The sequence below is a fragment of the Procambarus clarkii genome, chromosome 17, assembly GCF_040958095.1.
Source record: "Procambarus clarkii isolate CNS0578487 chromosome 17, FALCON_Pclarkii_2.0, whole genome shotgun sequence".
NCBI classification, from domain to species: domain Eukaryota; kingdom Metazoa; phylum Arthropoda; class Malacostraca; order Decapoda; family Cambaridae; genus Procambarus; species Procambarus clarkii.
The window spans coordinates 40,981,741-40,996,489 of record NC_091166.1 but is presented as its reverse complement, the minus strand read 5'-3'; the positions used below and the strand labels follow the sequence as shown (position 1 = coordinate 40,996,489).

General features: G+C 44.8%; 1 protein-coding gene and 1 long non-coding RNA gene across 11 annotated transcripts in view; one reads left to right on the top strand and one right to left on the bottom strand.

Annotated features, from left to right (window-relative positions):
• LOC138365529 (uncharacterized) overlaps positions 1 to 14,749 on the bottom strand; it is a 560,302-nt gene that overhangs the window by 494,096 nt on the left and 51,457 nt on the right. The gene's annotated exons all lie outside the window — the stretch shown is intronic.
• LOC123772470 (zwei Ig domain protein zig-8) overlaps positions 1 to 14,749 on the top strand; it is a 327,791-nt gene that overhangs the window by 311,638 nt on the left and 1,404 nt on the right. For all 7 annotated transcript variants that reach the window (XR_011228883.1, XR_011228882.1, XR_011228879.1 and 4 more), the window contains exons 5-7: positions 3,870 to 3,997; positions 5,187 to 5,355; positions 12,682 to 14,749. The exon at positions 12,682 to 14,749 is cut by the window's right edge. Coding sequence is in view for 1 of the 7 variants with exons in the window: in XM_069325885.1 (XP_069181986.1) it covers positions 3,870 to 3,997; positions 5,187 to 5,355; positions 12,682 to 12,839 (455 nt within the window). In the remaining 6 variants the exon portion in view is untranslated. The remainder of the gene's footprint in view (positions 1 to 3,869; positions 3,998 to 5,186; positions 5,356 to 12,681) is intronic.

The following is a 14,749-nucleotide window of genomic DNA, read 5'->3' as shown; positions in this document are numbered from 1 at the left end:
TGTGTAATGAATGAGAGAGAGAGAGAGAGAGAGAGAGAGAGAGAGAGAGAGAGAGAGAGAGAGAGAGAGAGAGAGAGAGAGAGAGAGAGAGAGAGAGAGAGAGAGAGAGAGAAGAGAGAAGCAGTTAATACAGATTCCTTCCCCCTCTCCAATATCTTATCCCTGGTACTTCTTCTTTTTCTCTGAGAAATTCTCAGACTTTTGTCTATCTATCTTCATTTGCTTTCATAGTCTATCAATCTACTTATAAGCCACTGGTTCAAACTCGTTAAATGAAACATCAAATAATAACAGCAACTCGCAATGAAAACAACAAAATGCAAATAAAGCACGCAAACACAGATTTTTTTAATCCCAAAACATGAAAATGCGACCCAAGAAATGTTGAATGATACATTGAAATGCTGACATTTTTCCTGGCTAGTTCAGGGATCTTGCAAGGCATCGCGGAAGGCACTTCAGAACGCGCTGATTAAGGGCCGGAGGGGTCAAAACGGTGTAATTCGGGTTAATTAGTCCTGTTATTGATCGTTCAAGTCATTAGACTGGGAGGTAATTATGGTTGTTTAGCAATTAGTGCTTTCGCTTCCCCTGGAAGTTTTGGTTCATTTTTATCTCACTTTTAGCTATCAGAGTCAAGCTGTTAATCTATCTTGGGAGAGAGAGAGAGAGAGAGAGAGAGAGAGAGAGAGAGAGAGAGAGAGAGAGAGAGAGAGAGAGAGAGAGAGAGAGAGAGAGAGAGAGAGAGAGAGAGAGAGATGAATAAATAAAAAACATTTTAATACGGTAATCAGAGCGCATGCTTCATCCAGGACGAAGATCTACCCACTTCGCCAACTTTCGCGCGAGATAGAAAGCTTGGAGGAAAAGGACCCATTTTCCAGAGGAACTTTCCCCATTCCCCCTTATTGTGAAGACGAGTGATGGGAGGCGGTGCCCCCCCCCCTTCACTCAATTTAACAAGCGTCAGATCTGAAGTAGTTTAGCACAACCTGTCACGTTGCATTTCGGACGGAGTCGACCAATACGTTCAAAATACGACGTGCTGTAACAACTTAAAAGCGTCGTAAAACTTGGTGTTTTCTGGTCAGGCAAGACAGTTGCATTTTTTTTTTACGTAATGGCAGATCAAGAGAACAGGCTGAGCCACCACGTTCGTGACCCGTTATATGTAGTTCTTCACCACATAACCAGCTGGTGTAGAACAATATCATGAACAGGAATGAACAATTTCTTGAAGAATTTTTGAAAATTATTAACACTTTCTTAAGCAATGGCTGAGGACGATTATACCAAAATGAAGAAGAGATGAACTATTTCTTCAAAACATTTTGAGGAAAAAGAAGATCAAAAATTTCTTAAAACAACTCTTGATTAACAAACACAAACAATTGAAAAGTTTTTGAAGAGCCAAAAAAAATAAATTTTGAACAGTTCTTGAAGAACTGAAGACCTGCGCGCTGAAACATATTATTATGTTTCAGTTTTTAGTTTTTAGCGCTTCCTACAAACGTGAATCAAAAGCTAAATATTTGTAATTAGGATGAAACTAGGATTGTCAAGGAAGACCTCATCCTCGAAAGAAACAAATCAGTCGTCAACCTGTCCCCTTAAAAAGGACTTTTTTTTTTTTAAAGAACATCGCTTTTGGCCGTTTACCCGTATGGCCGAAAATGGACGTAATTTGAAAATGAAAAAAGAATGACAATAAATTTAGGAATTTTTTTCAACAACAGTAAGTTAAGGGTCCTCTGATAGGTTAGGTGGGCAGGAAATTCTCATAAAGTTTCAAAACATTATGAAAAACGTTAATTGAAAGTTTCCTCTTCTAACCTTGCCGAGTAAGCCGGACGACTCAAACATAAAACGGGACAGTACGTCACTTTTGTGAGTCAATTTCATTTCAAATTACGTCCACGTTTGGCCATAGCACGCATACCAGCGAAAAGTGACGTTAATTTTAAGAGGACGGGTTGGACAATCAAGCAACCACCCACCAGTAGTTCAACTAACACATTGAAGGAAGACTTGGATTGTTGCAGGCGATGAGTCACAATAACGTGGCTAAAGTAATTTGATCAGACCACACACTAGAAGGTGAAAGGACGACGACGTTTCGGTCCGTCCTGAACCATTCTCAAGTCGATTGTCACAATCGACTTGAGAATTGTCACAATCGATTGTCACAATCGACTTGAGAATGGTTCAGGACGGACCGAAACGTCGTCGTCCCTTCACCTTCTAGTGTGTGGTCTGGTCAAACTTGGATTGTTTGGTTTTGTCGACTACTAAAGTCCACCTTCCAGTAAGCTATATTATATATAGATTTTTAAGTAGATTCTGAAGAGGTTGGTTTATTAAAATTATGAGAAAGAAATTGAAACAGAAGGTAGTGAAGCGGAGGATAGATTAGGTAAGTTGGGAGAGTTGAGTAAAAGGGATGAACAGATTAGTTAAAGGTGGAAAAGGTTGTTAAAAGGAAAGATTAGTTAAGGAAGACAGCGCGGTAACACAAGACCCATTAACCCCCAGGTGAATGATTTTTCAGTCTAAACCACCATAAGAAAGAGAAGTCAAACCATCTTGTAATCTCCCCCCCATAAATATGTCAACAAACCCATAATTACCCTCCCCTAGAACAAACGAACGATCACTAATCACTGAACCAGTTACCTGTACTCTCGCATTCACCAACCAACCCTACTAATTACTAAAGCGAATACTCCGCGCCATTCTTATCAGCGCGCCATTCGTTTAGTTTATGGAATGGGTAGAAGTCTCGTAATTTTTAAAGAGCCATTTAGCTTCCGTCTTGCCCCCAAAAGGCATCATGGGGGCCAAGATGGTATTAAAAGTCATGTCTCGTAGCGCCCTTTGATGTTGGCTAAATATGGCTGGCAGTAAAGGTGATATTCATCGACCAGGCTCCACCTCTATGGCCCTTACTGTCTAAACAGTCGCCATCAAATGTCTTCTGATGACAGGATGAAGATTATATATATATATATATATATATATATATATATATATATATATATATATATATATATATATATATATATATATATATATATATATATATAGCTTGAATGGTCCCCCCAAGCATATATGCAACTGAAAACTCAACACCCCAGAAGGATTCGAACCCAGACAGCCAGGAGCACTATGCACCATGACGTACCCGGTTCTTAACCACTCGACCAACCGTGACTGTACAAAACCGGGTACGCCATGGTGCATTATACTCCAGGCTGTCTGGGTTCGAATCCTTCTGGGGTGTGGCCTCCAAATTTGAACAGACAGACAGGCAGGCAGTCACTCTTATAGTATAGACGGGTATCGTAAGCGAACTGACGGTCGATTCCGTTACAAATGCGACGTATTAAGTGAGAGGACAGGTTCACGTGGAGCCAGTTAGAATTCCGTTCACATTAAGCCTCATCTGAATCTGAATTGGATATAAACAGAAGCTGCCTCGGCCAGGGCAACAGGACGATCTGTTGTCGTTGGTCGAGACCATGTCAGTTGTCTAGTGGCTAGAGGGTGTGTGGCAACATCCATCCACATAGGTTCGAACCCTCATCACGGCTCCTACGGAATTTCTTAGTAAAATCCGGTGTTTCTTGATTGTTTCCTTCTTAAACTGGTTCACCTCAGTAACGGAGGTGCCCGCAAGATGGCAGCACTCTATGTTAAAGTGTTATTGTTCATTCTCCTTACGGCTTGAGAATAATATATTGATTTAGACTGATTAACCATTGCCTGGAAGAGATACGTTGATTGATGCTGAGGTGTAGAGTAGAGGTGTCTACCCTACACGTCACTAACTACCTCTACCTGTCACTAACCACGTCCCCACTACTCTACAGTACCCACGGCCCGCATCATGGGGTTGGCTGAGCGCTACGTGGATCAGGGCTCAACCATCAACCTCACCTGTATCATCAACTTCAACCCTGAGTCTCCCACCGAGATCTTCTGGTATCACAACAACAAGGTGAGGAAGAGAGAGAGAGAGAGAGAGAGAGAGAGAGAGAGAGAGAGAGAGAGAGAGAGAGAGAGAGAGAGAGAGAGAGAGAGAGAGAGAGAGAGAGAGAGAGAGAGAGTGTGTCCTTATTGACTTGCTATGTAAGCTACATTTGACATGACCGTAGCTGTCCTGGAAGCCAAGCAAAACGCTGATGTACTATACACAGATTTTTTGCAAAAAAATGACAGGTTTTATAACAAGAACCTTCCAAACAAGAGATGCTATACCGATGATGATACTTTTCAAGACGCTAGTGCTCTCTAGAGTGGAGTACTGTTGCACAATGACAGCCCCTTTCAAAGCTGGATAATTTACTGACCTGGAGAGCGTGCAGAGATCCTTTACTGCTAGAATCCACTCAGTAAATCATCTAAACTATTGGGACCGACTAAAATTCCTAAATCTGTATTCTCTTGAGCGCAGGCGGGAGAGATACATAATTTACATGTGGAAAATAGTAGAGGGGCTGGTCCCAAACCTGCACACAGAAACAACACCACATGAGACCAGACGGCATGGCAGGATGTGCAGAATACCCCCGTTGAAGAGCAGAGGTGCAACAGGTACTCTGAGAGAGAACTCTATCAACATCAGAGGCCCGAGACTGTTCAACACGCTTCCACTACACATAAGGGGCATAACTGGCCGACCCCTCACAGTGTTCAAGAGGGAACTGGATAAGCACCTCCAAAGGATACCTGATCAACCAGGCTGTGACTCACGAATACATCAGGCTGCAAGCAGCTGCTTCCAACAGTCTGGTTGACCAGACTACTATCCAGGAGGGGGGGGGGTCGGTCAGAGACCGGGCCTTGGGCAGCGGTCCTGCCCAAACGGTCCAGCGGTTAATCCTCGGAACACTCACAAGGCAAGGGTTACCTTGTTACCTAACACCCGTCAGGTAATCCCCTAAGAACAATCCGGTCATCCACATCTCCTAACAACCCCCAAACGACCGACATGCCCGCTCTAACAACTGTCCACACGCCTAACAACCATAAAATAACCCCCTAACAACCACTAGACAACCTCCCCCCAACCACCAGACAACCTCCCCCCAACCACCAGACAACCTCCCCCCCTACCAACCACCAGACAACCACCCCCCAACCACCAGACAACCTCCCCCCTTAACCTAACCCGTAACGACCGGCAGGTGATCAACTACGACAACCGGGACAGTCGGGTGAGCGTGATCACGGACCGGGGCTCGATCACCAAGACCATCCTCCTGATCCATGACGCCCACGACGCCGCCACAGGGACCTACTCCTGCGTCCCCTCCCACTCCGCCACCGCCTCCGTCAGGATACACATCCTCAATGGTGAGTCCTCTCGTTTGTCCGCCTTTGTGGGGCTTTGTTAGGGGGGTTTTGTGGTTTGTGGGGCTTTGTTAGGGGGGTTTTGTGGTTTGTGGGGCTTTGTTAGGGGGGTTTTGTGGTTTGTGGGGCTTTGTTAGGGGGGTTTTGTGGTTTGTGTGGCTTTGTTAGGGGCTTTTTGTGGTTTGTGGGGCTTTGTTAGGGGGGTTTTGTGGTTTGTGGGGCTTTGTTAGGGGCTTTTTGTGGTTTGTGGGGCTTTGTTAGGGGCTTTTTATGGTTTGTGGGGCTTTGTTAGGGGCTTTTTGTGGTTTGTGGGGCTTTGTTAGGGGCTTTTTATGGTTTGTGGGGCTTTGTTAGGGGCTTTTTATGGTTTGTGGGGCTTTGTTAGGGGCTTTTTATGGTTTGTGGGGCTTTGTTAGGGGCTTTTTGTGGTTTGTGGGGCTTTGTTAGGGGCTTTTTGTGGTTTGTGGGGCTTTGTTAGGGGCTTTTTATGGTTTGTGGGGCTTTGTTAGAGGCTTTTTGTGGTTTGTGGGGCTTTGTTAGGGGCTTTTTGTGGTTTGTGAGTAGGACTGTTTCGTTCGTGGTTAGTGTTGTCGTTTGTGGCGCTTTCTGAGGTTTTGCAGGTTTGTGGTGTTTTATATTTTGGTTAGTGGTGCTTTTGTAGGGACTTTTGTGTTTCGTGGTTCTGTGTTGGGACACTTTTGTGGTGTAGTGAATGAGGGTTGGTGTGTTCCCGCCCCTCTCAGAGCCTTTTCTAGGAATTTAAGTTATGTTGACAAATGAGAGGGACAACACTAGACCGGCAACACTGTCGTCTCAGGGCCCACAAATGGACTTGCAACACTGTCGTCTCAGGGCCCACAAATGGACTTGCAACACTGTCGTCTCAGGGCCCACAAATGGACTAGCAACACTGTCGTCTCAGGGCCCACAAATGGACTTGCAACACTGTCGTCTCAGGGCCCACAAATGGACTTGCAACACTGTCGTCTCAGGGCCCACAAATGGACTTGCAACACTGTCGTCTCAGGGCCCACAAATGGACTAGCAACACTGTCGTCTCAGGACCCACAAATGGACTAGCAACACTGTCGTCTCAGGGCCCACAAATGGACTTGCAACACTGTCGTCTCAGGGCCCACAAATGGACTGGAAAAATTGTCAAATGAGCATCGTTTGGGGTGCGCTGTTGCCAAGTGTTGGGGATTATGTGGGCGAAATATTACTATCATTACCATAATGCTCTTCTCTCTTAACATATATGGCCCAACCGTCGCCCAGGTGGTGCTGAAATGGTCGTTTTCTTCAATATGTCGTCAACCACATGCCTAATGGGACCATTGGTCGTCTTCCACCTCGAGTTATGTGAGACATCGTACACCGTCGCATTTGTTTACTTGCTGCTCCTATTGGTTCAAACATTTGGTCCTGAAGTTTGGAACATCAGCCATTGGTTATATCCTTTAGTGACGTCATGAGTTCAATTAACCAATCACTGGTTATGTTTTAGTGACGTCATGAGTAAACTGAAGCATTCATTCGTATTTAGGTGGTGGGCCACACCTCTCCTAGTGTGTTCTGGTGGTGGGCCACACCTCTCCTAGTGTGTTCTGGTGGTGGGCCACACCTCTCCTAGTGTGTTATGGTGGTGGGCCACACCTCTCCTAGTGTGTTCTGGGGGTGGGCCACACTTCCCCTCCTGTGTCCTGGGGGTGGGCCACACCTCTCCTAGTGTGTTCTGGGGGTGGGCCACACTTCCCCTCCTGTGTCCTGGGGGTGGGCCACACTTCTCCTCCTGTGTCCTGGGGGTGGGCCACACTTCTCCTGTGTTCTGGGGGTGGGCCACACTTCCCCTCCTGTGTCCTGGGGGTGGGCCACACTTCTCCTCCTGTGTCCTGGGGGTGGGCCACACTTCTCCTCCTGTGTCCTGGGGGTGGGCCACACTTCCCCTCCTGTGTCCTGGGGGTGGGCCACACTTCTCCTCCTGTGTCCTGGGGGTGGGCCACACTTCCCCTCCTGTGTCCTGGGGGTGGGCCACACTTCTCCTCCTGTGTCCTGGGGGTGGGCCACACTTCCCCTCCTGTGTCCTGGGGGTGGGCCACACCTCCCCCTCCTGTGTCCTGGGGGTGGGCCACACTTCTCCTCCTGTGTCCTGGGGGTGGGCCACACCTCCCCCTCCTGTGTCCTGGGGGTGGGCCACACTTCCCCTCCTGTGTCCTGGGGGTGGGCCACACCTTCCCCTCCTGTGTCCTGGGGGTGGGCCACACCTTCCCCTTCCCTCTGTTCACGTCAGACTATGAATGGGATAATTTTTATTCATTTGTCACTAGCTCATCTCTTCATCAGTACGGGGGGGGAGCGGGTGGAATGGGTCGGGGGGATAGAGAAGAGGGTGGACAGAGCAGGATGCAGAATAGGAATGCAGTGTATGCTTGTAGTAGTTGAATCTCAGCTCTTGGCCCCCTCCTCTCAGCCCTCAGTCAACCTCCATCTCTAATATATATATTCCACTGTTTGTACTAAACGATGAATGTCTTCTACTATTCCTTGGGTTAATTTGAGTACTTATTGATTATCTGTCTCCTCGTTCGTGTCATAGAACTTTCCCTTGGAAATCTTTGTCAAATCCCCTAAGCATTTTGAATGTCGTGAATATGTCTCCATTTTGATCTTTTCCAGTGACAGCATAGCTTTGGATTTTTCCCTGCTTCATTATGTGGTTAATCTGAAATGGACTATAACTGTTGGCGCTGCATATTCCAAGGCTGGTCTCATGTATGTCGTATATTGCCTTGAATGATTCCTTGTTTATCTGAAGGCACTTCTGTTGTTAACCAACTCTGCTTAGCAACTGTTTAGCGAGATAGCAACTCTGTTGCTATCTTGTATTCGGCTCTTGAACCTAACACACATCTTCCTTACATTACATTTGCTGGAGTTGAACTCTAACCTCCACTTGACATGCTTGCCTCAAAGCTTGTGCAGGTCTTTCTGTCGCTTCTTAGTGTTCCTTCGAATTCATCTTCATAATTGTTACTAAATCAATAAATAATGATAAGAAGTCTATATATACTTTCTAGCAGATCATTCACATCATGCAGACATAGAATAGGACCTACCATCTCGCCACATTTATGACTATTCAAGGTGAATCTAGTCTTATGAATTCCGGTACCCATTGTAGTACCTCCAATGTCCAGCTTGTACACTGGTCTCAGGAAGAGAACGTCAAAAGCTCGCTGACAATCCAGATATACGCAGCCTGCCCATTCCTTGTCTGATTTATGATGCTCTGGTATTGATTTCTATCTGGTTTGTGAGGCAGCATTTTCCAGCCCTGAACCCATGTCGGTGTTGTCCTGGACACCCACGTCTCTTCGGATGGTCCGGTAGCCTTTTATCGTGCTATTCCTTCCATCGGCTCGCATGGTGTGGATGTAAAAGACACTGGTCTGTGATTTAACACCGCCTGGTTTGCCTTTTGGAGGGGGGATATTTGTGCTACGTTGGCTGTCTGCTAACATTACGGAAAGTCTCCCGTTTACAGTGACTTGCTGGTTGTCTATGGAGGTACACAGGAAGTCAGAGAAACTCATAGTACCTACGGGTGAGGATATTCGTTCCCATGCGGGCTTTACCGTATTCATTTCCAGCAAGTGATTCGTATGCAATTTCAACCCAGTGATTTGTATCCAGTTCCATGAAGTGCGTCGTATGGTGTTCCGGCAAGTGCTTCATATCATGTTCGAGAAGTGCTTCGTATGCTGTTCCAGCAAATATTTAGTATCCAGTTCCAGCAAGTGCTTCGTATGCTGTTCCATCAAGTACTTTCTACGCTATTCCAGCAATGGTTTGTATACAGTTCAAGCAGGTGTTTAGTGTGCAGTTCCCCCCAGTAATTCATATCCAGTTCCAGCAAAAGTTTCGTACCCAATTCCAGCCATTGAATCATTTGCAGTTCCAACAAATGTTCCGCAAGTGCTTCGTGTACAGTTCCAGTAGGAGTTTCACATGCAGTTCCAGCAAGTACTTTGCATGCAGATCTAGTAAGTTGAATGTATCCTAGAAACTGCTGCATTTGCAGTTATGTAAATGCTGTGTATACAGTTCAAGTAAGTACTTCGTATGCAGTTCCAGAAAGTTCTTTGTGTGCAGTTCCGGTAAGTGCTTCGAATGCCGTTCCAGCGGTGCTTCGAATGCCGTTCCAGTGGTGCTTCGAATGCCGTTCCAGTGGTGCTTCGAATGCCGTTCCAGTGGTGCTTCGCAAACAGTTTCAGCAAATGCTTCCTTACTTCGTCTCTGGCAATATTCACGTACTCAAGCGTCCCTTTGTATTAAACTCTTTTGTTTTGCTGTGAATATTCCTTACTGGGAGGTGGGTGCATAATTGTAAAAAAATGAGGAAAAGTTGAAAAAACACATAGAAAGGCTGCTATACCTAAGCTCATGAGTCTGTATATATCATCTTTCCCTTCTCTCAAGATCATTCCCTCAACCTCATATTCCTTCCACCTTTATTCCATTACTTTTTCTGTCTCTCTACCTCTCGTTCTTCTGCTTTCTCCTCCAAGGACGCGCGTTTGATTTTCATTCTCATTCTGCCTTCTCTCTCTCTCTCTCTCTCTCTCTCTCTCTCTCTCTCTCTCTCTCTCTCTCTCTCTCTCTCTCTCTCTCTCTCTCTCTCTCTCTCTCTCTCTCTCTCTCTCTCTCTCTCTCTCTCCGTCCAGAACGACCGTGCCATTTTACCTCTCCCAGTACCAAGATGATGTGGCAGTAAATAAGGAGGAAACACAATTAGAAGAGCCCACCTGTGTTTCCAAGGCTGGCCACCAGAGCCACGGTGGCGCTGGCGGTGGTCGTTACCAGCGTCTGGACAGAAGGGGTGGTTACCAATGTCCAAACTCTTAATATACTTTTATAACTCATTCCTGTACTAACTCTTTTTATTTGAAGCCATGCCCCCTTATACTTTCCTTCAAACCCATTAACCTTAGCTCCTTTGCCCCCATTATTTTACCCCCCTATTGTACCTTTTCTCTTCCTTTTACTGTTTCTAATCTATATCCTTCCCTTTCCTTTCCCCCCCTACTCTCCCTTCTCTTACCTCTCCTCTCTCTTCTCTATCCCTATTTCCTCTTTATCTTTCCCCCCTTCCCCTCTCCTTTCCCATCCAACTCTCCTTTCCCTTTCCCTTTCCCCAGCTCCCCCAACAATGACTGACAAGGTGTGTGTAAATCTCCCCTCTACACCTTTCCTCCATTTGTGTATATTGATTCTCCCATCAAGGTGAGACGCTCCATCACCTCGACCCCTGACTCCCTCCCATGTTCTGCCTTCCCTCCCATGTTACACCTTCCCTAACATGTCCCACTTTCCCCTCCCACGTACCACCTTCCCTTCCATTACTCACTCCCTGCCTTCTCTCTCTTCCTGTTCTCTACACCCACTCTCTTAAACCTTCTCTTTCTTCTCTCTTCTGTTTTGTTTAACCTCCTTAATTTCTCCTCCTCAACCTCATCCTGCCCCCATGGACTGATGGGGTAGTGGGTTTCTTGACACACACTTGTTTCTTGGGCATTTTGAATGTCGTGAATATGTCTCCATTTTGATCTTTTCCAGTGGCAGCATAGCTTTTTATTTTTCCCTGCTTCATTATGTGGTTAATCTGATATGGACTATAACTGTTGGCGTGTCAGCTTTCTGACACGTGTATCTTCCCCCCAAACCTTCTCTTTCTCCTCCCCAAGTGCTCAAGGAACAATGGGGTTTCCTGAGTCTGAACTGATGAGCTGAACGTCATTAGAAATAAAGAGCTGTTTCTAAAATAATAAAAAATCTTACTCTGTCTAGTGTGGCTGTTTCTGTCTAGTGTGGCTGTTTCTGTCTAGTGTGGCTGTTTCTGTCTAGTGTGGCTGTTTCTGTCTATTGTGGCTGTTTCTGTCTAGTGTGGCTGTTTCTGTCTATTGTGGCTGTTTCTGTCTAGTGTGGCTGTTTCTGTCTATTGTGGCTGTTTCTGTCTAGTGTGGCTGTTTCTGTCTAGTGTGGCTGTTTCTGTCTAGTGTGGCTGTTTCTGTCTAGTGTGGCTGTTTCTGTCTAGTGTGGCTGTTTCTGTCTAGTGTGGCTGTTTCTGTCTAGTGTGGCTGTTTCTGTCTAGTGTGGCTGTTTCTGTCTATTGTGGCTGTTTCTGTCTAGTGTGGCTGTTTCTGTCTATTGTGGCTGTTTCTGTCTATTGTGGCTGTTTCTGTCTATTGTGGCTGTTTCTGTCTAGTGTGGCTGTTTCTGTCTAGTGTGGCTGTTTCTGTCTATTGTGGCTGTTTCTGTCTAGTGTGGCTGTTTCTGTCTAGTGTGGCTGTTTCTGTCTAGTGTGGCTGTTTCTGTCTAGTGTGGCTGTTTCTGTCTATTGTGGCTGTTTCTGTCTATTGTGGCTGTTTCTGTCTAGTGTGGCTGTTTCTGTCTAGTGTGGCTGTTTCTGTCTATTGTGGCTGTTTCTGTCTAGTGTGGCTGTTTCTGTCTAGTGTGGCTGTTTCTGTCTAGTGTGGCTGTTTCTGTCTAGTGTGGCTGTTTCTGTCTAGTGTGGCTGTTTCTGTCTAGTGTGGCTGTTTCTGTCTAGTGTGGCTGTTTCTGTCTAGTGTGGCTGTTTCTGTCTAGTGTGGCTGTTTCTGTCTAGTGTGGCTGTTTCTGTCTAGTGTGGCTGTTTCTGTCTAGTGTGGCTGTTTCTGTCTTTTTTCATGGTTATTTCTGTCCATTGAGGCTGTTTCTTTCCACTGTAGCTTTTGTCTATTGTAGTTTTTGTCTATTGTAGTTTTTGTCTATTGAAGTTTTTTCTGTCTATTGTGGATGTTTCTGTCTATTGCAGTAGCTTTTACCATTGTCTGGTTGTTTCCGTCCATTGTGGTACGTAATTTATACATATTTTTTTTTATTCTTAAGGGCAGAAAGGTTTGTTAGTTTCCTTCAGATGTATATAAAAAAATAATAATAAGTGAGTTTTTCTTCTCGACTAGGAGACTTTTTGGACAGAAAGTCTCCCAGTTGTGGAAATTCTTACATGGGGGAAATAAGTGGACTTTTTTGCTCTCTCTTGGGGAAAATAATGGCCTTCTTGTTCTCGTGGGATAGTAGAGGAGCCAGAAGACAATTATCAGTAGAGGAGACATAAGAGTGTTAAGAAATAGTAGAGGAGCTGTTAGATAAAGATGTTTGCGCCGAAAATTCACAACTCATTAGAAAATTTGCAACACTCATTACCATATTATCACCTATAACGACCTAGTTGCTGCGATATCGTATCAATTACTTATAAATCAACTAATCCGTCCTCGGTGTTTACAGGAGAGATGCCAGCCGCCATGCAGACCAACGGAGCCATTACGACTGTCGGATGGTGTCGTTGGAGGCAGTTTGTCAAGCAACCTACCGCACTCCTCCCTCCTGTTGCTGCTGCTATCTCCTTCACCCTCATACATCTATACACCCGCATTCCCATTTAAAAATCTGTTGGCCCCCCTTTTTTCTGAAATGGCTAAACAAAAACCAAATTGACATTTTTCTACTTAAAACAAAACCAAAAATATTTGCATTCAGGGATGATTATAAGAACCAGGAATTATGTTGAGATTTATAATTCATACTTTTCATAAGGCAAGAATTGAGAAAACTGGAGAGTGTTCTATTAGTGAAAATAGTACTTTCTGCCCCACGCTTTCTCTGCTCTGGTAATATTATTGTATACATTTGCGTTAGGTCATTGCCTTGTAAATAGTTCACACTAGTTAAGAGAGAGTGAGTGTGTGTATATGTGTGTGTGTGTGTGTGTGTGTGTGTGTGTGTGTGTGTGTGTGTGTGTGTGTGTGTGTGTGTGTGTGTGTGTGTGTGTGTCCCCAATTGTTATTTTCTAATGGAGAGAGAGAGAGAGAGAGCAATCATAGAATGAATGCCTAGGATAATGTAGTGTGAATGATCTTGATAGTTCATTTCTAATTCTAACTAATATTTTAATAGAACGGGCCCAGCAGCATTTTACTAAGACGAAAAATGGCACTAACAGTTAATTGTACAAACAGATGTATATATATATATGTAGTGGAGATGAATTAATTTTTATCCTTGGAAGTTTTCAGTATTCTTGTTCGACAAGGATCGACCTTGATGTTCCTTGAGGCGAGCCCTGTTGGGCTGGCTATGACGTCTTGACGTACTAAAATAATTGGAAATACATGTATGTGAAATAGCAAGAAGAAACGTTTTGAAAACGTTTCTCTATCTTCATATCGAGTGTTTTGTGAGATATTGGAAGAGCTGAGTAGGCTAACTGCCGCCGAATTATAACGAAAACGACGCCTCCTGGGGAGCTAGATTCACGAAAGCACTTAGGCAAACACTTACGAACCTGTACATCTTTTCTCAATCTTTGGCGCCTTTGTTTATCATTATTAAACAGTTAATGAGCCCTGAAGCACCAGGAGGCTGTTTATAACAATAACAACAGTTGAATTGGAAGTTCTCATGCTTGTAAACTGTTTAATAAATGTAACCAAAGCCGTCAAAGATTGAGGAAAGATGTACACGTTCGTAAGTGTTTGCGTAAGTGCTTTCGTGAATCTGGCCCCTGGTCTTCAAACTGGCCAAATAACCAACGAAAACTTACGCTTTGGTCTCGCTGGAGAACCATTGTTCCTTGGCGCCAAGCAGGGATGCGCAGGGCACCAAGCAGAGATGTGCAGGGCGCCAAGCAGAGATGTGCAGGGCGCCAAGCAGGGATGCGCAGGGCGCCAAGCAGAGATGCGTAGGGCGCTTCCCCAGTCGCCTGCGCGTATCTTAAGAATCAGTCACCCGGGCACTAACATGCACAATAGTTCGTCTGAAATCCTATATACAATTGGGTGATCGTTAACAGCACTTCTTCAAGCCCAAACAGAATCCAATTTGATTTGATTTTCCGGGGTAGTGTGGCGTCAGTTAATTCATTCAAAGGATTGCAATGTTATATCCTGTGTTCATGTTCAATTGAAGCGTTTTGGCTCGGCTGTTTTAATGAGAGACATGGGATTTGTTGAACTGAACCGTTCGGCAAGATCGATAATTGTATGGTCTTTGTTCAGTTGAACGGTTCGGAAAGTATAGGTGATGAGGTCTTTGGGAAGAGTTCAATTTTTTCTTAGGCAGTGTAAGTGACTACTTCAGTTTCTGTTGAACAAAAATGTTCAACATAAATGTTCAACATAAGACGTGGTTATTAATCGGTTCGTATTTAGATGAACTGATTAAGAAGAGACGCGGAGATTTTCTTAAGTGTTCACCCACAAATTATGTTGAACTATTGTGAACATCGGACCATGTTCAACTGAACTGGTCAATATGACACATGTGTTTCCCAATAATCAATGAGTCGAACAAGAAA